General features: G+C 45.3%; 1 protein-coding gene across 2 annotated transcripts in view; it reads right to left on the bottom strand.

Moving 5' to 3' along the window:
* LOC8043175 (AP2-associated protein kinase 1) overlaps window positions 1-26,338 on the bottom strand; it is a 54,012-nt gene that overhangs the window by 24,536 nt on the left and 3,138 nt on the right. Inside the window, exons 2-11 of one of the 2 annotated variants that reach the window (XM_029985053.3) lie at window positions 25,458-25,576; window positions 24,975-25,080; window positions 21,799-21,938; window positions 20,808-20,929; window positions 19,071-19,152; window positions 16,649-16,781; window positions 10,152-10,255; window positions 9,581-9,631; window positions 6,718-6,800; window positions 5,476-5,657 (exon numbers count right to left, since the gene is read on the bottom strand). In XM_029985053.3, the coding sequence (XP_029840913.2) occupies window positions 5,476-5,657; window positions 6,718-6,800; window positions 9,581-9,631; window positions 10,152-10,255; window positions 16,649-16,781; window positions 19,071-19,152; window positions 20,808-20,929; window positions 21,799-21,938; window positions 24,975-25,080; window positions 25,458-25,576 (1,122 nt within the window). The remainder of the gene's footprint in view (window positions 1-5,475; window positions 5,658-6,717; window positions 6,801-9,580; window positions 9,632-10,151; window positions 10,256-16,648; window positions 16,782-19,070; window positions 19,153-20,807; window positions 20,930-21,798; window positions 21,939-24,974; window positions 25,081-25,457; window positions 25,577-26,338) is intronic. The other variant, XM_029985054.3, reaches the window with a different exon arrangement.

The raw sequence follows: 26,338 nt of genomic DNA, 5'->3' as shown, positions 1-26,338 counted from the left end.
CAGTGTCTCACAAACCGGAGATGCCTCATCCTTTTGCTAGGTCGTCGGGGTCACTCTAAAGAAGCACCTCAACTGTGTCACAAAGTGCGAACTCGGCGATCAAACTAAGATAACACCCATTGCCCAGCCCACAAGAGGAAAAAGAGCCGACCCTGCCAGAAAACGAAAGGCTTAGATCAGAAACAATAGAGCCCTGGAAGGTAATTTATAAAGAAAACAATAAGAGGGTCTAAAAGGCTGCCCGGCTTAGAGATTCCATCAAACGCACCGTAAGTGTGTCAGCACATAAATGGGTGGCATTTTTTATCATATCGATATGCCGTGGCAAAAGAACTGCGAACATATAACTTCTTTTTCATCCACATATATCTTCGGGGGGCTTCGCATCACTTTCTCTAAAATGCTGCCACGCGCATAATCTGAATGTCAAATGCCTCGGTGCCTATTAGGTTAGCCTACTAATATGCAGTTTTTACCCTAGTAAGCAGCCCCTGTTCCTATGCAGAAAAGGGCAGGAGGGCGGGGTTTAGTGCACTGCTCACCACCCCACTCCCCTCTGTGCAGCACCTATAACGTCGCACCAACATTTGTGCTTCGTTGCTGACAGCCTCTCCTGTGGCCCTGATTGCTAGGTGTAACCAACAAACAAGGTTCACAGAGGGTTCCCGTATAAAGTAGACTTACGGCCGAATATGACCTAATGACAAGTAAACAAGAAGTGGTACGCAGCATTTATTCGAAGCTGTCGTCATAAATACATGTATATGAAGGGTCGTCGGAGGCGCCCAACTCCCGAGAAGGCTGCAAAAAAAGAATGGAAAGCAGTTGAGCGCAGGCTTGACTCCCCCCCCCCCCCCCCCCCATTGTCGGGTGTCGCACTCGTAGCGCAATGATCAGTCATTTGTGCTTTTCAACGCAATAACAGCACCTGACTGTTCGCACTTTCCAGCGGATATACAGTAATCCCTCGTTATAATGAAGCCAACGGGACGGTAAAAAATTTTTTATATAAGCGGCGATTCAATAAAAGCGATAGAGCCAAAAAAACAGTGCCAGCAGCACTGAGGGAGCACGGAAACACTGCAGAACACTCCGACCATACATTTAAACAAACAAACCTTTGTCATGAACATTTTGGAAAAGCTTTACCGAGTAAAACAAAAATTAAGTGGAGTTTACCGATAATTTTATCCGGGCACCAGTTCTCCTCGAAATGCTCCAGGCATCGCACAAACAGTCAACCGCCGCCGCACTCCACTTTGTTTCGAAGCAGCCGTAAAATGCCTCGCGTCTCCGCAGTCGTCGGCGTTTCCCGAGGTGCCTATCCGACGTCGCTTCATGTTTACCCTTGCCGCACGCAAGGTTTACGATCGCAGCATCCCTGGCAGGAGTAACAACGGGAACATCCGCATCGACAAGTGCAAACGAATCAAAGTTGTCCTCGTTATCTTCGCCAACATGTTGTCACACACCCCAGCAGAGATCGTTGTAGCTATGGAAATCGTGTGCCGGCTCCGCAAGCATGCTCGCGACAAAAAATCCGACATGTGCGAAGCAGTTGATGATTTTTCATTTTCAGGTAGCGGCACGCTTGCTCCTACGCGAGAAACTTCTCGAACCCGTCCAATATGTGTTGCTTGTTCTGCAAAATGGTGGACAGCGTCAGCAGCCGATGCCGCAATGTCAAATTCTTCGATTTCGGATTTGGGCCAGCCACTTTTTTCGACATCGCAGATCTAAGCGACTTTCGGTAAACATTCCCAATCGACCATATGATGCACACGTGCGTGTGGAACGCCAGAGGCGCACCCGCGTAGGTATGCGTCGGGGGATCCTGAAGAGATGATCTCCTCCGGGCTCCATCGCTCCCTTGACCCGATTGCGACAGGAGTCGGGCAGCGTCAGCCGCGGGCGCCGTGAGTAACGTCAGAACGTTGACGCTGCTAACGCTGCTCCCTGCCCGCGTTTCTGCGTCGGCGCTTTGGCATCAGAAGCGGCACTCTGCCAGCTCTGTGCGCTCTGTCCTCCGCCACCCGTTTACCCCGTTTTCCCAATTTTCCGTTCGCCTCGGTGGAGAAGGCGGAGGAAATGCAAGGGTCTCCGTGCGTCTTCGTGTAGGCTTGCAAGCTTTCGGCATCGCAATCTCCGTAATAAGCGAGGTTGGCCGCTAATACATTTAGAATAATCCAGTTAAAAATGCATGCATTTCGATAGGGACCACAACAAACTTCGATAAAAGCGATAATTAAAAAAAAAAAAACAATTTCGGTATAACGAGGGATTACTGTGGGTGGGAGGGGGGAGCATTGTTTTTCAACCAAAGTGCACTTTTCATTTACATTGTTTTGTAAGTGGGAATACAGGCAATGCGTTACAGATTGTGATCGCTTTGACCATTCTCCATTTGAGTGAATTAAGGTTGCAATGCTTGGGACGGCGTGCTGCATATAAAAAAAAGAAATGTTTTTTGTTCGCAGGTCAGGAGTTTCGTGCGAACCAAACTGATAGCTGCCCAGGAATAAAGCCCACCATGCAACAATGTAAAGTTACACCCTTGCTTGTAACTTCATGCATTCCGGAATTGAGTACACATTCATTGTGTCGGTGATGCCATAACTCAAACGTCTAGAAGCGCGAGAAATTTGACTACCTTTAATTTTTTTCACCCACTGTGATAGCCCACTGGAGACGAGGAGAGAAAAAGTCTGTCACGAATGCTCCTTGGTGCACCGCAAAATCCCGAATGAACGTCCAGCCTGTACCCTGGCTAAATATCCATAGGGTGAAAAAGGATCCCTGCCTGCTCCAGCAAATTAAACCAAGATCCCATTCTAGTCACTGGATGGACGAGATTCTCTTTCGACAGCAATCGGCATTTGCTCGTTGCCTTTATTCGTGCTTGTCTGTGCGTGCCAACGAGACGACAGAGTGCCATAGAGGACGGAAAGCTTGCAGTCGAGGTGATCAAAAGACCTGCCTGCCATTCTTTTCCTGTGCCACGCTCACAGTGAAAAGAGAATGTGCTGGAGGCAAAAACTGATGGTGCTAGTAATGTAGCTATCTCGGATATTATTTTCTGCGTGGCATGGCCCGTTTAATGCTAAGAAACAGCACCATTGGATGCAAGTTCACTATGTCCGCTATAAGCATCATAGGCACCTGCTACCGTCTCTTACGATTTGGTAGCGGTGCGTAACAGCCGAGTGCTCATTTTTGTGCAGCTGCTGCAGAACGAAAGGTCACCCAATCCATATTTTTCAGCATCCATCTCTTTACAATAAGCAAACATTCCTTTGGGACACTACAGCAGTTCGCTCGAAATCCACGAGAAGGCAGCTATGTCGCTGGAAAGTGCGAATTAAAAATTTTTTTTATGCGTAATACACTTTTCAAATATCTTAAAGAATGCTATAATAGAACTTCATTGATACGCTGCTCGGGACGTAAGGAAACGTACGATCCAGGAAAACCTAATGGCCGACAATGCTCTTGGGAGGTCACAGATGAAATAGGAGCCAACTGCTGCATCAATTTCAAGTTGACTTTCGCAGATGTGAGGAACTACCGTACCATATGTATTCAAATTCAAATCTTTTTTTTGGCATTGTTCTTTATTGTTCTTGTCTACTAATAAGTGCAACCAAGGAATGTTATAAGCTAAAACAATATTTCAGTGCCCACCCAGCAAACTAGACGCTCAACTGCGTCGGATGCTGCTCCTAGCACGCTGGTGCAAAGTGGTGAAGCCAGATGCGCATGTGCCAGTACATAGCACAACTTCGATGTGATGATCGTGAGACCTCATCAGGATTTGACTGTTTTGATGCAAAGCCACCATCGAATCCTTCTGTGTTTTGTGAGTTGGTTGACAGGTTTCCAACGCAAGCACGGGCTATTAATACACATGTAGCTATAGGAGCTCAATGCGACTGGCATTAGGGAACGTAACAGCGGGGAAAACACATCAACCGAGAATGTATCAATGAGGTTCTACTATGCATCTAAAAACAACCGCAGCAAAAGGAAAAAAAGAAGGAAGCTTTTTAGGCTTTAGATTGTCAACTTACCTGGCAAAGTCTTCATCTCTGCAATGTTGAAAAGAATTGTTGCAATAGGTGCCTAAAGGATTTTCGCAATAGGCTACAGTTAGGTTTTGGAATCATTGCAACTGGTGTCTAAAGAAGCAGTAGATGAATAAATGGGTGCACATCGGATGAGAGAAGTTCAGACATTCTGATGTTAATCTGCTCGAGATATAATGGGGCCGCCTCGGTGGCTCCGAGGTAAAGCACCGTCCTACGGATCCCCAGGTGGCGGGTTCAAATCCCGGCCGAGGTGCCCACAATTTGGCAGAGAAGGCGTCGTGTAACCGAGCTTTCGGTTACACGGCGCCTTAGGTGAACAATTAAACCGGTGCAGTATGACTATTAACCTTGGGGAATTTATAATTATACATGCCTGAAACTAAGGGACACACAAAAAAGAAACAGACTGTATGTGTATGTTCCCTTTTCAGCGTCCAGTGTTCTCCCCTAAAAGTTTTCGATATGGACATCTGACAATTTCCAGGGTGTTGGGAGGAGGAGGAGAAGGAGGAGGGGACGATTGCTGCAACTTTCAGTTTTCTCGGCACTTTCTCTGCCACACAGCAGTGATTTCTTTCAGAGATTATGCAGTTCTTTGGCATAGTGCCACACAAGTCTGCCAAACACAACAATCTGGGGCGGCGTGCATTTTCAAAATCGGCATCGTCTTGTCTTGCGGAGGCAAAATATAGAGATGGGCAACCAGCCGGACTGGTGGGCGGCAAAACCACTGCCACCCACTGCGAGGAGAACCCCGTCTGTGTCCCTCAGTCTCAAACTTTGACAGTTATGAATAGCGCTGCGATCGCGTCTAGCTGGAAGCGATCGCAGCGCCGCCGTTTCTGGCGCTGCGATAACTCTGGCACCGTAACTCCAGGAACGAGACATGGCAGAACGGAGAAGGTGAAGGAGTCGTGCCACACCGCGGTTTTCTTGCGAACTGCTCTATTGAAAAAACGCGCCAAAGTGGAAAAAACCAAAACAATGCGCACTTGGCAAGAACGTTGAAAGCCCGGAGCTTGTTCGTTTAAATGCACGCTCGGAGTAGAGCACGTTGCCCTATGTTCGATCATGTGATCTGTTCTGCGGGTGTAGCCTTATTTCCCTAACACAATTTTCCCCAACCACGGAACTGATCACATAATCTGTTCCCCGGGACTTGCGTGCAAAATAAAGCTGGTAAAACACTAGACACAGACTTTGCAAGTGAAGCCTTTCTGCTTCGAGCGTCACCACCAATATGGTCCCATCGTTATACGTATAACATTAATTCTATGGCTAAGACAGGTGCCCGAGCCAAGGCCAGAGGTTCTACGTAGCAAAAACTCTCTTCCTTTCACTGACTTCAGGACCCGGGCATGCCACGGGGAAGTTCTGATCGGCGACTCACCCGGGTTGGGGGTGACCGGCGGCACGAGGGGCTGCGGGGTGGTCGGGGTCAGCCTCCGGGCCGGAGCCACGGACCCCTGGGGCATCAAAGGCAGGCCCCCGACCCCGGGGGGCGCCTGGGAGCCCTTGGGCCGCTGGCGGGGGGCCACCGACGTCCCCTCCGACACGGGCACCTGCTGGCTCCTGCAAGGGGGTGCCCCAGCAAACTTGCACACTGACAACCACCGCGTGCGGCAGCTTCGACCGCCGGCACGGTGGCACCGGGTAAACGTCCTAGACGCCCAACGTCGGAAGCCCAGTGGAACCGGACAACTATAGTCTGTTGCAACGCAAGATTAGCAATAGATGATCCGCTTCCAGCACAAATTTTCTACCTTCAATAACAATCCCTGCAGAAGGAGAACAAGAGGGACAAGGGACAAACACAGCTAGGCGACTGGTGTGCGAGCGAAATAATCTGCCTGGTCCAATAACACTTGGCACACTCATTTAATTAAATTTTTATTTTTACACTTAGAGTACAAAATGAGGGTAAGGTGAGAGGGAAAAAAGCTGCAATAATGCAGCTTGGCAGGGCTCCTGCCCCCTACATTTGTCAGCTTGGTGGGCAGAAAAAAGTAACAAAATATTTCAAGAGGAATTAACGAGTAACCGTAAAATACCGCGGAAACGCCCACTTCGTTCCAAGCGCCCACCACTAACGTTTCCCAAACTTGGGAATTCTGCAAATCATAAGTTAAACGCACAATCTCACCGGGCAAGCACCCGTGCCTAGGTTAATCCAGTTTTCAGTGAGAGGGGCGGGGGGGGGGGGGGGGGGGGGGGGGCGCTCCTTTGGTATTTTACGGTATATACGAGACATAATACGCAGTTAGAAAGAAAACGAATTGGTACGACGCCTTTCTGTTTGTCAGCTCCATGTGAACACCTTGCGCGCCTAAAACGTCAGGCACGAGAGGTAACAAGCGCTTGCCGAAGCTAAGGCATGTACGGGCACGGATTGTTAGACTCTGCGGGACAGCAATCCCAAGATCGAGTTTGCTGCAAACTTTGTGAGTTGAAAAGGACTCCTGTCGAAGCGTCGTTAAAGAGGCGAAAGGAGCAGACGACACCCGAATCCCATCCGAGCACGCTAGGCAATCCTTGGCTTCGTCGGACAGTCTCTGCGGTACGGCGCGTCATTCTTTCCGAAGGACCGTGGCGAGGAGGCACAGGGAAGAGCCTTCCGGCTAGGCACACTCACCGCTGGGGCTTGGAGGACGCCAGCCTGCTCTCGGCATCCCACTGCGGCACCGGCAGCTGCTCGATGTTGGGTACTGGCGAGTTCTGCAAAGAAGCTGGCGTCAGGGCGCTGAGGCACCTTGATGCGTTTGTGTTTGTCTTACATGCAGTGTCAAATGCGCCAATGCACGAGGTCCGTGCATCGCCTGGCCCTCGGAAGCAAATGGCAGCGATGCACCGAAATGAACGACCCTTGGAAGCAAATGCTGGAGGAGCAATCACTCTTGGCACGTCTCGCGCAATCGCGCAACAATGGTTGTTGCTACTTGTAAGAGGCGCGAAGCGTGAATTTTATCGAGGGGCTTTGGCCGAGGCATCCACGTGGTACACGCCTTCCTGTCCAAAGCGCAGAGATGCAAAACCGTTGTCTATGCTCCCAATGCCTGTCCCTCTGGAACGTGGCGCGTCGCGCTTTTTAAAAGTGAATTGCAAAGCCAACGGCAAGTGTTTCGACATCATAGAAACGACATCTTGAAATATCATAAAATTAAGGTTTCAAAATCTGCAGATGCGTCGCATGCGGAAACATCCCTCGAACGTTCAACTCTGTCTGGGAACTGCGAGTTTATTTATTTTATTTATCTCTAAAGGCTCGATGGGGCATTACATAGAGCGGGGTATCACAACACATATGCATAATTGTACAAATACTACCTTTATGAAAAATAAAAAATAAATTGAATGACACCAATACAGATATAGATGACAAATCCACAAAAAATGGTCGCAATTACACGTGCAGAAAAAACAAACAAAAAAAACCACAAGTGCTGCTTCTAAGCAGGCGATAGACATGTTTACAAGTGGTGAGTCGTTAAGAATCGCGCAGCAGTGACATAAAGATGTCGTGGTCCCTCGTGAGAGCTATTTCACTCGTCAGTTCATTCCAGTCAGTTGCGACCAGGATGAATGGGGAAAAATCTGAGCAAACTAGTCTTGGCAAAAAAATGCAAACTTTGTTAGGGTGATTATGACGAGGGAAAATGAGCGTGGGCGGTAGGATGTTAGCTTGACAAAATTCGGATGTGCTATAAATAAATTTTATGGAAATGGAACACCCTCGTGAGGTACCTCGTACAATAGCGCAGCAATAAACCGATGGAATCTTTACGCTGTGCGACACCTACCGGCGAGTATAATTTTAGTATGAACCGAGTTGCCCTGTTTCTTATTGATTCAACACTGTTGATTAAGTATTTTTAATGCGAAAGCATTAACTATCCCATGGAGTGAAGTTGGCGGTGTCTCTAACTGCAAAAAAAATGCCCATTCTCCCATTGGCTGAGCAAAACGGCCCCTAGGTAGCCATTGGCGGCCGCTTCACGAGAGCACGTGCTCGGACGCCGCTCGCGTTGCCGCAGGGCAATGGGGTTGCGACCGCTTCTGTTCCCCTCGGCATGTGCCGACATGTTCCTCGGCATCAAGGAACATGTCGGCACCTGAGGCATCTATATCGTCGGAGGCCGCGACCTTGGCAATAGCGAAACGTTGCCGTCCACGCCAGTAGACTGTAGACGAACTAAGGGAGCAGAAGAACAACATTCATGCTTTCGCATTCACAGCTCATCAGAAGTGCTTAGGTGTGCTCGGAATTTGGATCAGGGTTCCAAATTACAGATGCATATTCCAACTTTGGCCTAATGAAAGTGGCGAACGCAAGTAGCTCAGTTTCCGCCGTTGCCAAGCATAGATGTCTTCTCAAAAATCCTAATGTTTGGTTTGCGCTCTTACTAACATATTTTATATGGGTATTCCACGATAGATTAGGAGTTAAGGAAATGCCTAAGTATTTATATGAACTAGCTTTTTCTAAATTGGAGTCTATATTTTTCTAGTTGTAATGAAACATTGAAAGAGAGTTAGCGCATGTCCTAGTTTTCGCTTTTTCCACATTTATTTGCATCCGCCATGCATCACACCATGAAAGTGGGCTGTCCAAGTCTCTTTGAAGAGCAGGACAGTCAGCATGATCTGATATTATATGGCGGCAAACCTCACAGTCGTCGGTGAATAGGCAGATTTTTTTATGAAAGGTCATTTGGAAGGTTGTTTATATATAATATAAATAAAACTGGGCTAAGAACAGAATCTAGGGGAAGTCCCAATTTAACACACATTAATGTCACTTACGACAACCAATTGATTTCTATTGTTCAAAATCTCTTAAATCCAAGCAGCTTCATTAATTTTAAGACACTTATTTTTTGTAAGGCGACTGTGAGGGACCCAATCCAACACTTTTAAAAAATTTATAAAAGCTGCGTCAGTTTGAGAGGATGAGATGCGTAAATCGGTTACCAGTTCAACAAGTTGAGATTCACATGAAAGTTCTCGTTGAAGACCATGCTGGTTAGGAACAAGTATATTATTAGAAGCGAAGTGTTTCATTACAGGTTAATAGATTATATGCTCTAGAAGTTTACAAGGGGCGGACACGAGTGAAATAGGACTTTAATTTGACACACTCTCACGTTTACAAGACTTTTGCAGAGGAATTAAATCTGCCAATTTCCATGCCCCCGGGATGCAGCCGGTATCAAGGGACTGCTGGAATAAGCTGGTAAGCCAAACACCCGATACATTTCCCGTTAATTTGGGCAGCTTTGAACACTGCCCGTCAGACCCCAGGCTTGATTTTACCTGCAAACCATCAATGGCACTGAAAACCCCGTCAACAGTTCTAATTATATTGTCCATTTGCATATTCACGGGCGTGGTGTAAACAGTATGCCGCTCTAACAAAGGAAGCTCATGTGTAAACACTTCAAAAAAAAAAAAAAAAAAGCATAAAGTGTTGGAGCTCATTTAGAAGCATAAAGTCTTACGTTGCCTTCTTGTATCGGAGGAAGTGTGCTTCTTTCTTTAGGAATAACGACCTGCCGAAAATTCTGGGGATTAGTTTTAAATAAGCTCGACAAATCGTGATTAAAAAAACGTTTCTTTGCTTTTCTTAATTTCATACTTCCACAAACACACACAATCGTTGTACAACTGCCAGTCATGATCATCATTAGAATATTTGGCCCTTCCAAAAAATCTTTTTAAAAATTTTTTTTTTTTTAGATAACACATTTCATTCTTTGGGAAAACCATGTACAATCCACCCTTGGGGTGATAACTAACATAGGAACAAAATTCTTGCACATAGAAATTAGTTCGTTTTTTTATAGATAACCAGTGTTCTCGGAGGGAGCGTGACCTGAAACTATTTTTATCAGTACCAAAAACGGCCAAAAACGTTTGCGCAGGTTCTCAATGGTGCCATCACTTCCACGAGGCGGCCTCGGAGGTTCTGCGACCAATCATGGTTTCAAAGGAACGTTTCACGGGATCGACGTTTGACGTCTTTTTTCGCGAGACGAATCAGAAGGAGGCACTGAGAAAGCCGGTACTTACGTGGAGGTTCTGAACAGGACACTCTTTGCCGGCCAGGGTGAAAGCCACGTAGGACACCTGGAAGATGTCCGGCCTCTTCTCAGGCTGGACTTCCAACATGAACCCTGGGGGAAGGAGAAATGTCATGTAACACGAATCACATCTCAAACATCTCCATAGCCACATTTTTTATTAAATGGAATCAATTATAAATCCAAAATGTGACCAAAGCGCACATGTAAAAAGGTAGGCAGAAAAAGCAAAAACAAAAAACTGCACAAAAAAATCCCACTTTCCCTAAAGCACAACCCGGCTTGATAACGTTACGAAGCTTCGAAGAAGCCAACAACAATATACACACAAACCAAGTTGAGGTACACATGTGTGCACTTCAATACAACACTGTGCGAACACCACTCCAAATATGCGTGGTCCTCGGCGTTAAACACACCTTTATTTCTTAGTCACACTACTAAAACTCGAAAAGCATTTTCAAATTGTGACACATTGATTTGCAAATAGAAAGCTTCCTACGCTGGCATGTCTGCCGCATAAATATTTCGAATGGCAGTAGAACCGTCATATTGCACTTACTGTAACTTTTTGTTTTTTCATTTTATTTAAAAAGATGTCGCAATAATATACAATCAGTGTTTGGACCCATAGCCAAAGGCTAGTTAGGGCTCCAATAACAAAAGATACCTGAATGCAACAGGCAATGGGCACAACATAAAAAAATAACATCACGAAATACTAACAATAGAGAAGTCTACATCTTACTAATCTGAAACACAGAATGACAAGTATCTGATCTTAACTTTTATTTTTGCAACTCAAAAAAAAGCATGTTTAAAGATACCAAAACGTCACTTGGCTTTCTCGCTGCTAGGCATATTATTCTAAACAAGGGCACTATTGAACTCAATCTTTGTCCATAGGTACACAATGGTAAATTGAACAGATTACCTTGTACCAAGCTTGAGGTGCATGCATTCGAGGTAGGCCCGGAACAAGCCCGCTTGAAACAACTCGTCCTCAAAATCGTGCTAAGACTGGTTCCAGTTAGCAAAGATGTTGTCTGTTGATTCTACGCAAGCCCGCCCAGATTAGTATTGCTTTGTTTCACCCGATGATGTACCGCAGCAAACAAACACTACGAGCCACCGGAGCCAATCAACAGCTCGGAGCGTGTCACGTGACCTCCCATGGTGCGTCGGATTGGCTAAGATGACTCGTAGCATGCGTTGTGGTACATTGTAAGGCAAAATAAAGTATAGCTCCTTGTTACCTTTTCCCCCACCGTAGAGCTAAAAAAAAAAAAAAATTACAGGGCAGCTAATTTGTAGAAACCACACGGGTGATTATCTATGAATGCGATAGCATTTATCGTTCCACACCGCCAAATTTAGCGCAAAAAATTAGTTGGTGCATTGGTCGTGACGTCAATTTTTCCGCTAAATTTAACGTCGTCCTCTAGGACAACACTCAATTCTTGTCATTAAGATCACCCCAGAGGTCGTCTTTGAGGTCGTCCTAGACGTTGTTCTTAACATTGTCCTAGAGAACGACCTCTAGGCGACTTCAAGGACATTATTTTAGAGGGCAATGTCTAGGACAACCTCTAGGGACGACCTCAAGGTCGTCAGGTCCTTCGAAGAGGACGCAAATGTGAAGGAGTGCGTACTGCCGTTCCGCATATGTACGACGCAATGGGGTGCAAGAACGGTGAGCTGAAATGGCCTAATGCACATTAGGAGGCCAGAATATACATAGCTAAAAATCTGGAGTAGTAGTTTGATAATGCTATCGCATTAAAACGGGGTAACAGCAGGCGACGTCCCACCAGAGACCGCCCTCCCAACTCAGTCTAGTTCACTGCCAGGCAGGCACACTTCTACAAACCAGGGTGTCGAACCAAAATTTTTATCGGTTCGGTTCCGGTTCGGGTTCACGGCTTTCGGTTCGGTTCCGGTTCAGTTCCGGGGAGCCAAAAATAACGATTCAAACCGGTTCAAACCTGTTCGAACCGGTTTGAACCACTAAATTGAGAATATATTTTCCGCGTTCTTTTGGCAATATACACTATTTCCGTTGTGAAACGATTAATTAAATAGTTTCTTCGATCGTCCGTGCAATTTACTTTTGTTCTTAGGTACCAAAAATATTAAATTTAGTTATTTAATTTTGACGCAAGAGTAGAAGAAAATCTACATTAACATACATAACGTCGTGTTCATACGACTCAATATCTATTTGTTTACGAGTAAAATATATTTTGCCTGAATCAAAATGTTTAAGTACAAGAGTAAAGAGTTGAGCTTGTTGGTACATACCTGTAAATAGATCAGCTTCTAATTTAGAACTATACTGTATTTTCTTGTTCTTTCTTGTGTTAAAGTAAAATTCTAAAGTTCAAGCTGATCTATTTACACGGTATGAAATGTTGTCGCGAAGTGTGGTAGGTCGTCTAAAATACCCGTGATTGGTACAACTTTGTGTGTCAGTATTAAAAGTGAAATCGTGTCATTGAACTAAGGAATTAATTACATCACATAAAAATATGAAATGAGCATGCACCTCGTGGCCGTATATCATGAAATAAGGTTTACGAAATACACTTCACAATATATATATGTATATATATATATATGATGACAACCCAAGTGAGCTAAAAGCAATGAAATTTTCGAAATGTAACAAAGTTTTAGGATAACTCCTTTCAGTCTATCTTTTATAGAAACACCGAGCGGCAATCCAAATGCCTGTTGTTCTAACTAAACATTGTTTACACCCAGCACCGCACGCATGCGACTAATCATGGAGCAAGGAGTAATTGCAATTGTTCACTCTAATATATACGCACCTTCGCACTCAGATCGAATCTGGCCCAAAATAGCGCTGGCCCAACTGAACATTTTCTTATAGAGAATAAGCTGGCATAGCCTGGCTGTTGAGGTTTGTTGTTGACAAGATGCCGGACAATTTAATTTGCAAATGAGCATCAACTTTGCTAATTGATGATTTTAACACGATAGCGTTAACGAGCTCATGCCGCAGAAAAACCGATGTCGGTGGCGTGACTGGAAAATCCTGATTGGTCGATAGGTTCATGACGTCAGAGCTACATACCCTAGCGCAAGAATTTCAAACAACCCACAATGCTTACGTGAAACGTGACATCACGCGTGGAATGAGGGTGATTAAAACATGATATGTAATGCGAAATAAAGGTCACCGTATGTTTCAAATGATTTCACTTTTGAAAGTAATTCCTTTGCCTTAAAGAAAAAATTTAAAATTTTAGGCAGGATTCGAACCCACAACCCTTTAGTTGCGAGTCAGACGCTTTTCACTAGGCCACGCGAGGCACGCTTGCGCGGCAAATGAGAATGCGATGCAAACGAGGCCCGTTGACGCGATAGCGTTCCACTTTTAAAGGCGAAGCTTAAGCGTCCTTCAAAATTCTTTTTTGTTTAGTAAGACGAAGTAGTATTTCACGTTCTACTCGACAAGGCAGCTACTTAATTGGACACTTTCTGACGGTTTGCGTGTGTAATCATCATAGTTCTACCGCGCGCCCCTGTTTACTTTCTTTTCGTCCAGCCCACATACACATAAAACTAATGTTCACCAGATAAAAAAGGCAATAACAGACTTCTATATGTTTGAGAAGTTATATGTGTGAGGAACACATAGTTATTTAAATTAGCTTCAAAATCAGAAATGTATGTAAGGCCGTCCCATGTCACTTACAACATGCCTGCAGAGGATAAAAACGCCGAAAAAGATTGGCAGAACCGCTTTCAAATAATTTGGGGGGCATTGCTTTAGAGTGGTCGGCCCTCTATTTATGTTGTCAAATATTCAATTAGTAATTAAATATATTTTATATTGATAAAAAATTTTACTTTATAAAGTTCACATAACCGCTTGAGACCGACTTGGAAGGACGATACTCGAAACTACGCGAGCTGTGGAGTCTACGTAAAAGTGTTTTTCTGCTTGCTGATTGGCAGTGTGAAACATCGGGTTGCAGGGTACGCTAAAAAGGACTCTATGCTCACATGATGAATTGGAACTCAAATACACGAAATGTTCAAAAAGAGAGAGATGCGTGCATCTTTACGCATCTCTTTTTGCCTTACTGCAAAAAGAGATGCGTAAAGATGCACGCAATGATATTCATGATTTTACATAAATAGTGCGAAGGACAGACAAAGATCCTTGAAATCTTAGTACATTACATTTCATCAGCTTGCATAAGCTCGAAACTTCCGAAATACTGCCTCGGGAGGCAAATGTTATATTCGGTTTTACCTGCACTTGTTTTGAACCTCCACTTTACAGCACTATGCTAGAATAGTCATGCGTTCTAACATTTCTCTAGGCTGCCATATCTCATCGCGAGACTGCTATAAATACTTCACAAATTTACAATTAGGACATCTATGGCTAGTGTTGCGAACATCATATTTCACCAGAAAGCTGAACTATTTAGCGTGGTATGCACGTGACGTTATCACACTATAGGCTGGTGGTCATTCCGATTCCTTCTTGCTGAGAAAGTCCAAATCGACGGTGCAAAAGGCACGCTGCAGGAGGTGCAAGCTCAGTGAAAGCAAAGTATTTGAAAGGCTAGTATTATTATTCTTAGTGCATCGTCATGAGGAACGGTGCCAACGTCTGGCACGACAAAATCGTGCTTTTTGGCAAGAGCGCTTTTCCAATCAAAGTAGTTTCCGGGGTCACGCTTTTTGGTCTGCGCCAAAGATGCAGGGAAGAGGAACCTTTACAACACAGTATGTTTCTAAAACTATCCCCCCCCCCCCCCCCCCCCCGGCCCCACACACAGACGCACTTCTTTATACAGCGGTGCTGTTAAGGGCTAGTCATGCGTTACCGCCATCTATAAATGGTGACGGCAACCAGACAGCCGGCTTGCCAGTTGTTTGGTTGCCACCGTCGCTCATAAATGGCGGCAACTTCTCCAGCCTTTCCAGTCTGGCTTGCCGACTTGCGGCCGGCCATTACTTCATTCCCACCATAGTACAGCATCTCTGGCCTTCCTTCTTCACCAGAGTGGAAAGGCTGAAAGTATTCCTGAGGAATTGCCTCCTTTGTTTGTGTCTGTTAATTCGACAATTTTATTTGACACTTGTTAACCGCAACCTTTCATTGCTTTTATTTTGCACCCCGTGAAGTTTAAAGGGGTCATGTTCAATCAGTTATTAACGTTAGGGACTGATCCTGAGTAGTATTTAGTAATGTATAGAAATATGTTTTAGCTCATTTAAACAAAATACAGAGGGGTCGAAATTTGGGCAATAACTTGAGAACGACGCTCGTGTGAGACTTACAGCGATTGCCAACGTTCGGCTGTTCCTCTCACGTCACTAAAATATCTTATTTTTTTAGGTATCCCTTCCGTACACATGTGTAGTTCTATGTAACGTCATATTAGTAGGTCGCATTTAGTCATTTCAAAACTTCTATTCTCAGGGACATCTTTCGGATATACTTCAGCAAAAATGAAAAAATGTTTCAATGCTTCAATAATGTAAAATTGGTCATGCAACATTTCTTTTTGTACTTTCAATAAATAGTGTTAAGAAATAACCCGTGACGTTGGTTGCGGAAACATCCATTAGTTTTCCCCTAATAACAGATGCAGAAAAAATAAAGGACAGAGACAGCTGTCGATATCTCCTCAACTCGCAATTTGAACAAGCGGCCACGTGATCTGACCCTAATTATATACCGCCAGTGTTCATCGCATTCATGCCCTAGGCTGCAAGGGTTTGCAAAGCAAAAGCTTGGGCTGAGCTTCAAATATTGTTAGAGTTGGGCTATTGATTATCATATCTAATTGACATGAGCCGTTACCTGAATGTTTGGCCATGCTGATTGTCATGAACATGAGCACTCGACTAGGGGTTATGAAAATCGCTTACGTCACGGTGTCACGTGACTCTTGGTGCGAAATCGTGATGTCATGTTACGTCATGCTGTCAACAAGGTTAATACATCTAGTGACTTCCTCAAATGAAATCGATTTAACGCAGTGAGTTACGTGACGTCACGAGGCCACGTGACATTACTTGACAACATGTATTGACACCATGACGTCACGTGACAACTTGACACATGGTTAATCATAGTGCCAACAAAGGTGCCATGAAAACCCACAATCTATCATACGTTTCAATTATGTATATGACGATTTGATCAACAGATAGAAATACAGCCGCCAATTGTTCATTCCCATATGTTCATTTTGTGATACTAGCAAAGAAGAAAAAAAATTTTACCTTGAACCGTTTTGAACCGGTTACCGTTATATTTTTTTTCGGTTCGGTTCCGGTTCAGTTCCAAGATGGCGGCGAAGATTTCGGTTCGGTTCAGTTCCGGTTCGGCTAAAAATAACGGTTCTGTTCCGGTTTTCGGTTCGGTTCGGTTCCGGTTCGACACCCTGCTACAAACTACATGGCCGCCCCCGGGCGAGGGGAGGGGGTACTCACGTATCAGGGAATGCAGCTGCTTGGAATACCTAGAGTTGTCGGGGATAGTGAAGTTTCCGTTCTGGATGGCCAGGACGCTCTCGCCAAAGGGCAAGCTGAAGAAGCACAACTTGTACAGCAGACAGCCCAGGGCCTGCAACAAAGTGGGCTCCGTCAACAGGCTGTTTTGGGCGCCGCTCTCATTAAAGGGGGGCCTCAAAATTAAGGCCCCTCGATACTGCACCCCATCTGTTATAAGCGACCACCACTTGTGCAAGCGACGAGGCACGTTTCACTCGAAAGAATGCCACGTCGCCCAGTTCATACCACTGCTGTGCACGGCATAGTCTTCTTTTCTTGAAACCTTCGCAGTCGTAGTTGACAGCGCCGTATTAAGTTTGTTAACTTCGAGAAGCATGGAGTGCACTTCTCACCTTGAAAGTTTTCCCCCAATCAATTGCGACATCCTGTTTGCTGCGCTCGCGAAAGTCCCTTATGCAGTGATGCTACTGGCAAATTGTGATTTTACGCAATTTTTGCAGCACCTAGAGAGGAATTTCGGAGCACTTTGGAGCAGCTAAAAATGGCTTTTGGAGCACTTTGGAGTGCACATACGTGAAATTTAGAGCCACTTTGAGCACCACTTTGTCATGTTAGTCACCACAGGCTTAAGGGCACAGGGTAAGTCCTATACTCCCCATGCATTTGAGGCCATGTTGAGGAACATTTTTCTCGGTGACTATTAGGAGTATTCCTGTCATGTATATATCATTTTGTTCGAAATATTGTGTTTTATCCACTGAACTAGAATTATTTGAACCAATCTAAAATAAGTTTTCTTTTTATATTTTTATATTCTAGTACTGAAATTTTAGTTTTTTTCATCTATTAAAAGCCTTGTAACTCAAAAACTGCTAGCTGCACATTTTTAATTTTAGTTCAGTATTTTTGAACAGCCATGTATGTGGTAGAAATAAAAAATCAACCTTCTATAATGTCAGGTTAAGGAAAAAATGGTACCTATGTACTAAAAAACACTATTTTGAGATAATTGAGTTTAAAGTAAAAAAACTGGTGAATAACGAATTTCTATTGGCACCAACAGCCTCAGAGTCATTTTTTCAATAGCCGCCAGCTTGAAAGGCATTGCTAAAGTCATGTCTTCGCCTTTAGGCTTATCGCCTTGCTTGCCGGGCCTCTTTTGTGACCTGCCATGTCGCTTGGTCCGTAAAGTATATTAGAGTGACGTCAACTTCCCTCAGCCACTTGATGGCTTTCCACACAGGGTTCCATCCACAAAACTTCAAAACATTGGCTTGTGCAATGCTGCCACCATTAAATAAAGAAACAGCATGCAATGGCGCCATTTTGTCGTTACGAAAACACAAACGCTTGAATGTACACACGGTACACACCTGGGAAAAACGTGTACCGCGTCTCGTGATTGTCTTGGTTGAAAAAAAGCTATGCAATAGTTGCGAAATAATTTTTTGAGATTATCTGTTACTGGACAAGCTTTTAGGTCTTGCGTTGATTTTGTTTTGTTGGAGAATTCATCGATAAACAGGGAGTGTATCCCAAAAGGAGGCGTGGTCACCTGCTACTTGCTTTCGGAAGAAGTGATTTTCAGCCCGAAATATAGCTTTCTAAAAACACTGGGACAATGGAAAATGTGCAGAAAGAACTAAACTTTTCAAATTGCGAAAAAAACTAAAATCGATTTTTTTTTCAATTTTACCTTACCCTGTGCCCTTAACTACATAGAACTTATCTTTTATAGAAATCTAATGTGAGGGATTACTAAACAGATCCTCCATACAAAAAGGTTAACACAACTGTTGATGCAACTTACTCTGCATTTTTTATTTTGAACACAAAGAACCTATTGAAGGCCCGCCCTTAAAGCTTCTGCAGCTTTTCTTCGATGCCTGCCAGCTTAGTCATGTACTTGGAAAGGTTCGCATTTGCCTCGAAAAGAAGCACCTGCCCCGGTTGACAACACAGCCACTATAGTCGGAGACAGGTCGAGGACAAAGTAGAAGCTCCTCCCACCCGTTTCCACTTTAGTGGAGTGAATGCTGGAGGAGGCGACCTCCTCTCTACCGTTCGCTCCGCTGAAGTGGAAAGGGGTGGGAGAAGCTTCCACTTCACTCTTGAACTGCCACCGACTATAGGTGTCGTTCACTTTGCCATGGCTAGGTGGCGCAAGTCGCTGCCTAATTCAACCAGCCACACAATTTGGCGCAATATGGCAGATTTTTATCAGGGTGGTTTATTAAATTCCGTCTGGCACAAAATGCCGCATTTGGCGGGGTGGAATCACTGCTTATGGTACAGATATTGCAAAAAAAAAGGCAGCTGGCTGTGGACCAGAAGGTTCGAAGGCAGCTATGGCCCTCGCACATGGCCCACCGCCCGTTGCAAATCAGCTTTCCAAGCTCACCCAAATGTCTGCCTTGGTGGTGATGAGTTTCCCGCTGTACAATTCCACCATCTCGGGAGCACGGTAAGCCAGCGTGGTGTACCTGCAACAAAGTTGTCCTTTTCGTCTCCTACGCAACTGACGGGAAGCTTCAGAGCAGCAAAAAGATGCACTTTCCCTCTCTTTGATAGAAACTTCCGCCGACGCACCTCTTTAACAGCAAAAGGCTCCTCTTTGAGGATTTTATTTTATTGCTCGCTCCACAGATAGGCAGACCTGGGTTAGCGAGCTTGTCTCACCAAATAATTAAAGGGGCTGTGCAACGACATTGGGTAGAAATATTTCTTACTCTACACCAGCTTCCTGGCACTAGTGGAACCCAAGAATACTCAAATGCAACACCACTGACCAAGAGGCGTCTTCGTCGCGGCGGAATTCAAAGGATGAAAGCGGAGCTTTTCTTTCAGTCTCTCCTTTTAAAGCCGCCTTTTGCCCCTTCGCGAAATTTGATGATGGAGCTGTGGGAACAATGGCAACAGTACGATCCCCGGGAATGCGTCATCGAGCTTTGCGATCCCAGCTGTGACGATATTCAAATGCTGCTCACACAGTGGACGCGAAGACTGCGTCCGCATTCGATCTGGGCTCGTGACAATCGATGCCTCAACATGCATTCGGGTAGTGGCCCATGTCCAATCGCTGCAACGACGACAATAGCCGAGCCATAACAATGTCTAGAACTCAGCGCATGCCCTGTGCTTTGCCAACCCCAGCATGTGGCTATGATCAATATTGGCGGCATATAATCGGCTCCAGATCACGTGACCGCTTGTACTGACTGCAAGTTGAGGGGGTGAACGGTGCTCGTTTTTCTTTAATTTTTTTTTCTCAAACTTCTATTGCGTGGGGTGAAAAACGAACGAGTGTTTCATAGTTCATTAACGTCAGGGATCCGTTTCAAGCGGTATTTGCGCAAAGTACAAAAATTGTTGCAGCGCCCCTTTAATTTCTCGCGTGAAATGAATGGTCTGGAGGCAATCACTAATACATTATTATGAAGATTAAGTGAAAAATCCAAAAGCACCAAAAATGAAAAAAAAAAAAAAAATATTCACAGAGTAAAAATAAACATAAGAAACATTTGCAAGACTGATATTGTCCATTAGAACATGGTCAATATTGTAGCAGTGTTCAAGGCTAACCTAATAGACCTATTGCTAAATTACCGAAGCATAAACAAGAATGCAGGGAATGGTGTTCCACACACCACACGTGCACGCCTTCCCCGTATAAAGGATTCAAAGTAAATAACCAAAATAAAGCGATGACGAACGTGCATGCAAGATGCCATTTATTTTAGGCTTTTGCTTTAGAATAGTTACTACTGCAGACGCCAGCACGCGCGGCACGTGGAACACCATTCCCTGCATCCTCCTTGATGCTCGGGTAATTTAGCAATAGCTCTATTTACCAATTCACTCTACTGACATACATTCACCATACTGATGCACTACAGGGTGTCACCTCACTGTTATTCACGCCCCTGTAAATAAACTACTAATGAGGCTGACTGAGAGGTTACCCTCCCGTCCGAAACAACTGAGTGCCGTCTGATCCTACGCCCTTTAGAAGTAGTCCCCGAGACACCTCTCCTACTTGCCATGACCTTATAATGAATCTCCGAAAACAGCCTCAGCATCTCTTAAACAAGCCCACAACCACAGCACCCGGAGAACTTGAGGTGGCGTGCGGCCTCACTTGAGAATTTCCTCTTCGACAGCCGCCACCCCTTGGGCCTGTGGATTCAGGTTCTTGGCTGTGGCGCTCCCGAAGTCGCACAGCACATAGTTCCCAGAATCGCTGATGAGGATATTCTCCACCTGGGACACAGAACAAGAGGAGCCAATCTGAGAAAAACGAGGGCACAAACGAGCTGGCGAGGGCCAATCGCCACGAGCGGGACCCCAAGTCCGCACGAGCACGTGTTCCCTAGTCGTCAGACGGCTGGAGCGAGCCTGAAGCTTTCAGTGGGCAAAGGAACAGCGTCGCGATGCAGCTCGTTCAAACCGTACATTTGGTTAACCCCCCCCCCCCCCCCAAAAAAATTAATGTAAGTAACTAAAACGTGTTATTGTTGTTTTTATGCCCAGGAGTGCGTTATCTTCGTGCGGTCAGCGCTTTGACGTTCGGGCGTAGGAACAGCGTCGCGATGCGGCTCGTTCAAATCGTACGTGTGGTTACCCCCCCAAAAAAAAAGAAAGAAATTAATGTAAGTTACTAAAACGTGCGTTGTTTTTACGCCCAGGAATGCGATATCTTCGTGCGGTCACCGCTTTGATGTTCTTGGCTGAGTAATTTTCCTCTTAAAAAACATTAAGGTATATCCAGGTCTTTCTTATACATGGTCCCAAAAGCCTGGACCAACGACCGAGGCATTAAAAAGAACAGTTCAACAAAATGTCTGAAACGTTGCAAGCTGTTAACCCTACCGCAAAAATAGACAAGGATTAGTCAGGCTTAATCGGTACCATAAATGATAATAAAAAGTTGGGAATCAATTGAAAATAAGATTACAGATATTGATAAAAGGCTCACTGCAGCCGGAACATTTTCGGGCAGCAGTTGCAAACTTTTTTTTTTGTGAAGAGCCCCAACTACTATTTTTTTGTTTACTATGCTTTACTCGCGTAACTTGCCCCCTTCTGTAATGTCTCTGGTCCCGAAACAGACAAATAAACTGGGAGCCCACCTTGAGGTCCCTGTGCACGATGGGCGTCTGACAGTGGTGCAGGCGCGACACTGCCTCGCAGACGTCGCAGAAGATCTTGAGCACCTCTGCCTCCGAGAATCCTGTGTGCAGCTTGTCGTTCATCAACTGCAGCACGTGCCCTGCCAGAGACGCCAACTTTAAGCCACGCTGCTCGTACGTCCTACACGCACCAGGCACGTAGCCAGGATTTTGTTTTGGGGGGGCCCGCCCATGACAAAATGCTGTAGGGGGGGAGAGGAGGTCCCAGCAAAATGGAAGATTTCGGGGGGGCCCGGGCCCCATGTTCCCCCCCCTGGCTATGTGCCTGACACGCACCATACGCTTCATATATGTCTGCGGAGAGTTTTTGCACGACCAGCGTGACAGGAGCATCGTAAAAGAAACACACATCAGATGAGAGTCTACAAACTGTTTTTTGCACAGGGTGGCGAATAAAGATCAGTACGATTGGTATTTTAAATCATGATCTAAATCAGACCAGTTTTAATATGATGATTTAAATCGAACCTTTCCTTCAGAAATAAACTCGAGAACATTTCATATTTACCGTTTATTTTACGTTCAGTGCTTTCTATATGTATTTGTTTAGTATTTAAATGAAAGGATCACCGAGCGAGAAAGACATATTGAACTGAACATGAGAAAAAACAAGCACTCTTTGGAGAAAATCTGAGCGCGAGCTTGATTTTTACCTCACACTTCATTCATCACAAAAAAAGTAATGTCCTACTTCAATCGAGTCAAAAGTAAAAAAAAATAAAGATTTATAATTAACCAAAAATTTCAACTGTTTTTGTCCTGGTATGGCAGGAAATACAGCAATAAAACATTACGGTAATCCTAAACTGTACTTTACATCCGCAGTAATTATTCTCTTCCTCATTGTTAGCAGTGATTAAATGAATTGATTTATCAATCTGCCACGTTGAAAAATACATCTAGTGGTAAAGAATCACAGTATTTTCTAGATAGTGATTTAAATAAAAATAATTGTATTTAGATGGAATATATCTAATTTAAATTAAAAAAGTCTGATTTACTACATAAAAAAAAATCATTTTTTCCCCTTTGTTGTTGCGGAGGGGGTCAGTACTCAAACACTCAACTGGCCCAGCAAGCAACGAGCGTAGCTACACTGAGCACGCAGAGCGTTGGGCCACTATTAGGTCTAATTAGACATTACTGTAGAATGTTTAATTAGATGTATTCTAGTTGGAGCCCATAAAAAACATTCTGGATACTGCCAAGCCATTTTTCGAAACCTATTCTTAGATGTCGAGCATATCAAGGAAGTAGTGCGAAGAATAGAAATTGACGCTTTTTTTTCATCCTCTCTGCTCGGTAGCACCCCCTCATTTGGAGCCTATCATCTCCTCTATCTGGTGCAAGATAAGCAGCAGGCCAAGATAGGAAAGCTGGAGTCAATTCATAGGGCATATCAAATGCTAAGAGTCCGGCTGCACTCCCAGCACACTTCTGCGAGGGGCACAACGCCGCACACTAATTTTGAAAATTTCCGCTTCTTTCTGCTTATTGTACTACCTCTCCAGAACTCACACTGGGGCCTCTGGCAACCTCTGAGGTTGCTTGGATTTTGCTCACCCCTTAGATCGATAGGTTAGACCCTCTTGGAAAGGGTCTCGCCTCCCTCGAGATCCTTTCAAAAAGTCATCAATAACTATCACGGGATCTGAAACATTCCTGCTTTAAGAGTGGCAACAAAAGCAAAATAAGAAAAAGTTAACCCTTTGCCGTACTAGCGTGGCAGAGGCTGTGGTGACACAGAATGTGATGTGTTAGTGTGGTGAAACTGTGTACACATGTAGACACTTGATGGCGCAAAGTAGCCCTGTGTCGTTCGAGGTAAGTGTGTCGGCGCATTGCGGTTGTCTTACTTGTGGGTGTCATCTTGTGTGAACGCCACTTTCTCAGAGCCTGTTGGAAAGCGAGATGCAGTGGACGGAGCGTGCGGAAAACAAAACAATTGAAATGTGGCGACACCGAGCACAGCCCTGGCATCAGCTCGTGGCAAAAGAGAACCAAACACTCGTAAATAACTCAACCTGTTGCCTTTCTATCGCTTTTCTTTTGCACCCTTTCCCTGGGGAAGCCCGGAGTGTGCTCGTTTCACAAAGCAGGGTGATGCCGTACGTATGTCTAAACACGCATGTTTTACCTTCGTCGGAAGTAACATGGCGGCATTCGAAAAAGAGGTACGGCTGGCACTGGTGTCCAATTAGTGAGAAGACACGTGCTGCGTTGGCATGTCGACTTCCGTTGCTGGCACCAAACCGGATATGGTTTGGTCCAGCCTTATAACACATTCTGTGTTAAAACTAGTCGGGCATTCTCAACTCGGCAAATCGAAGGTGACATGAACACAGGTCAATTTCTTGCGATCGATTCTGCATTGCCTGCCCTATGCCCTCCAAGATATTCAGTTTTTGCCACACAGAAAAGTTGCACAGTGCTGCCATTACAGCTTCGGGTCCTGCATTGGACAGGGTAGATAAAGGCGCTTCTGAAGAACATCTAAACACAAACAAGGAACCTGGAGTCTGATTTTGGTCAAGGTGAGACCAACAGCATTTTCAGCTGCTGACTAGACATGACACCACAGCTTGCACATTATCAACTAATAAGACAATTTTCACTCATTCAAAAAGTTACAATGAGCCAATACCTTGTTAAGAACATCTCGCCACCTTACATATCACATTGGAAGTCTCACGACCTCTGATGTGCTTGTCCTTTCTACTCCATCCACTGGTTGATGTTAGCTTATGTATGGCCGCAGAATAACATCGGATTTGCAAACGAAGCGAGGGCTGTCATTGGCTTTCAACATGAAAAAGCAAACAATCACAATTTGAGCCTGCATCCAACCTCCCTTCGCTGCGGTGCTCAGTTCATAGCAGACTATCAACATTTTTTCACGGTCTGTTGGCTGATGGATGTGGTGTTTTCTTGGTTTGTTTACATCAGCAAATAACCTTCGTAGCAGACGAACAGCATTGTTCGCTCGCATTAGCAGACGAACCGTCCACGAGTGCTATTTTCACTCGCATAGCGAAAGGCAAATTAGGTCTCGCGGTGACCAAAATCGGACCCCCATGATCAAGGGTGACAGAAAGGCGTCGAGGGACGACAGAGACCTTTGTAGTAGTGCATCAGCATGAGGACCTCGTAGACACCCCCGCCGACATGGTTGATGACCGAGTCCACGAAGCCAATGATGTTCTTGTGGCCACTCAGGTTGCTCTGAAATGGGAAGGGCCACCTCTCACCACTGGGAGCCTCCCAAACCCCTGGCTGCAGACTCCAACAATCACCTTGTTCCCAAATTCCTTTCTGATTGTAGACCAGTTATTCAACACTAGTCTCACTTTCTGTTAAGATGCGTGCCAGGAAGTTGCTTCAGGACACAAAAAGCTGGAGGTCGGCAAGAGACATTTTGGATATAAATAGCGGGCACCCTTTTTGGGCCAGAATGCCAGACATCCGAGCTTTCTTCCTAAAATATGTAACGTAACGGAGCATATTTACGGCATTTGTTTGAATCGAACCGGAAAGGCAGAATCCCAGACGAACGCTCCTCCTCATTCGACGAAGAGCACGAAAGGAGGAAAGGTACGTACCGCTATCTGAATCTCCCGCTTGCAGACGGTGAGGCCGTGCTCCTCGTTGACGAACATTCGTTTGAGGGCATAGCGGACTCCATTGGGGCCCTTCACCAGGAACACTATCGCAAATCCACCTGGGGGTGGAAGGAGAAACGACATGCACTCACGTTGAGACGAGGCAGCGGCAGACTTGCCAGTGCCATTATGGTACGTGGAACGAGTCTCCACGTGGCGTGTTTGGCGCCCTATTGCACCAACGCATCTAAAGTGGTCCCCGAAGTGAAAACAAATGACGTCACAAAAACTGCAGTGCCGTGCTGTCGAATGTTGCGATTCTAGCAATTAAGCATAAAAGTAAAAAAAAAAAAAAGAGAGAATGTGAGTGTTGTTGTCGCGACGTGACAGATTCTGGCTGCCAAGGCTTCCATGGACCATCAAGATGGAGGGCGACCTGCAGCAGAACGAAGGTCCACCACATCCACCACCGCTTCCGTGATGCCGCTGGGGTCACTGGCGGCAACGGCGTGACGCTTTTACAACATCATTAAGCAGAAATCGAGGGACCACTTTTTAGAACAAACACACCGGTTGGAGGCGCGTCGCAGGAACCGCAGCGCCGCCTTTGCCTACGTCAGGGTCTGGCCGAGAGGCCGTGACCAAAGTGTCGACCAAGCAGAAGGTCTCCCAGCAACTCATTGCCGACGCCTAGGTTTGACCTAAGCGTCGGCAATGCCTTTGAACCTGACTCTTCCCGGCAGGTCTACGGCCAGCACAAGAGAAGAGGGGAGGGAGGAACTTCCCACTCAACTGGACTCTCTTTTGCGTGCCCCAAACGTCAATATTCTCCCTCTACAAGATTATAAAAGATTAACCCCACACAAAAGCAGATTTACGGT

Source organism: Ixodes scapularis, unplaced genomic scaffold, assembly GCF_016920785.2.
Source record: "Ixodes scapularis isolate PalLabHiFi unplaced genomic scaffold, ASM1692078v2 PGA_scaffold3__209_contigs__length_174095766, whole genome shotgun sequence".
Classification (NCBI taxonomy): Eukaryota; Metazoa; Arthropoda; class Arachnida; order Ixodida; family Ixodidae; genus Ixodes; species Ixodes scapularis.
Note: the sequence above shows the minus strand (reverse complement) of the source record. Positions and strands in the feature narration are given on the sequence as shown.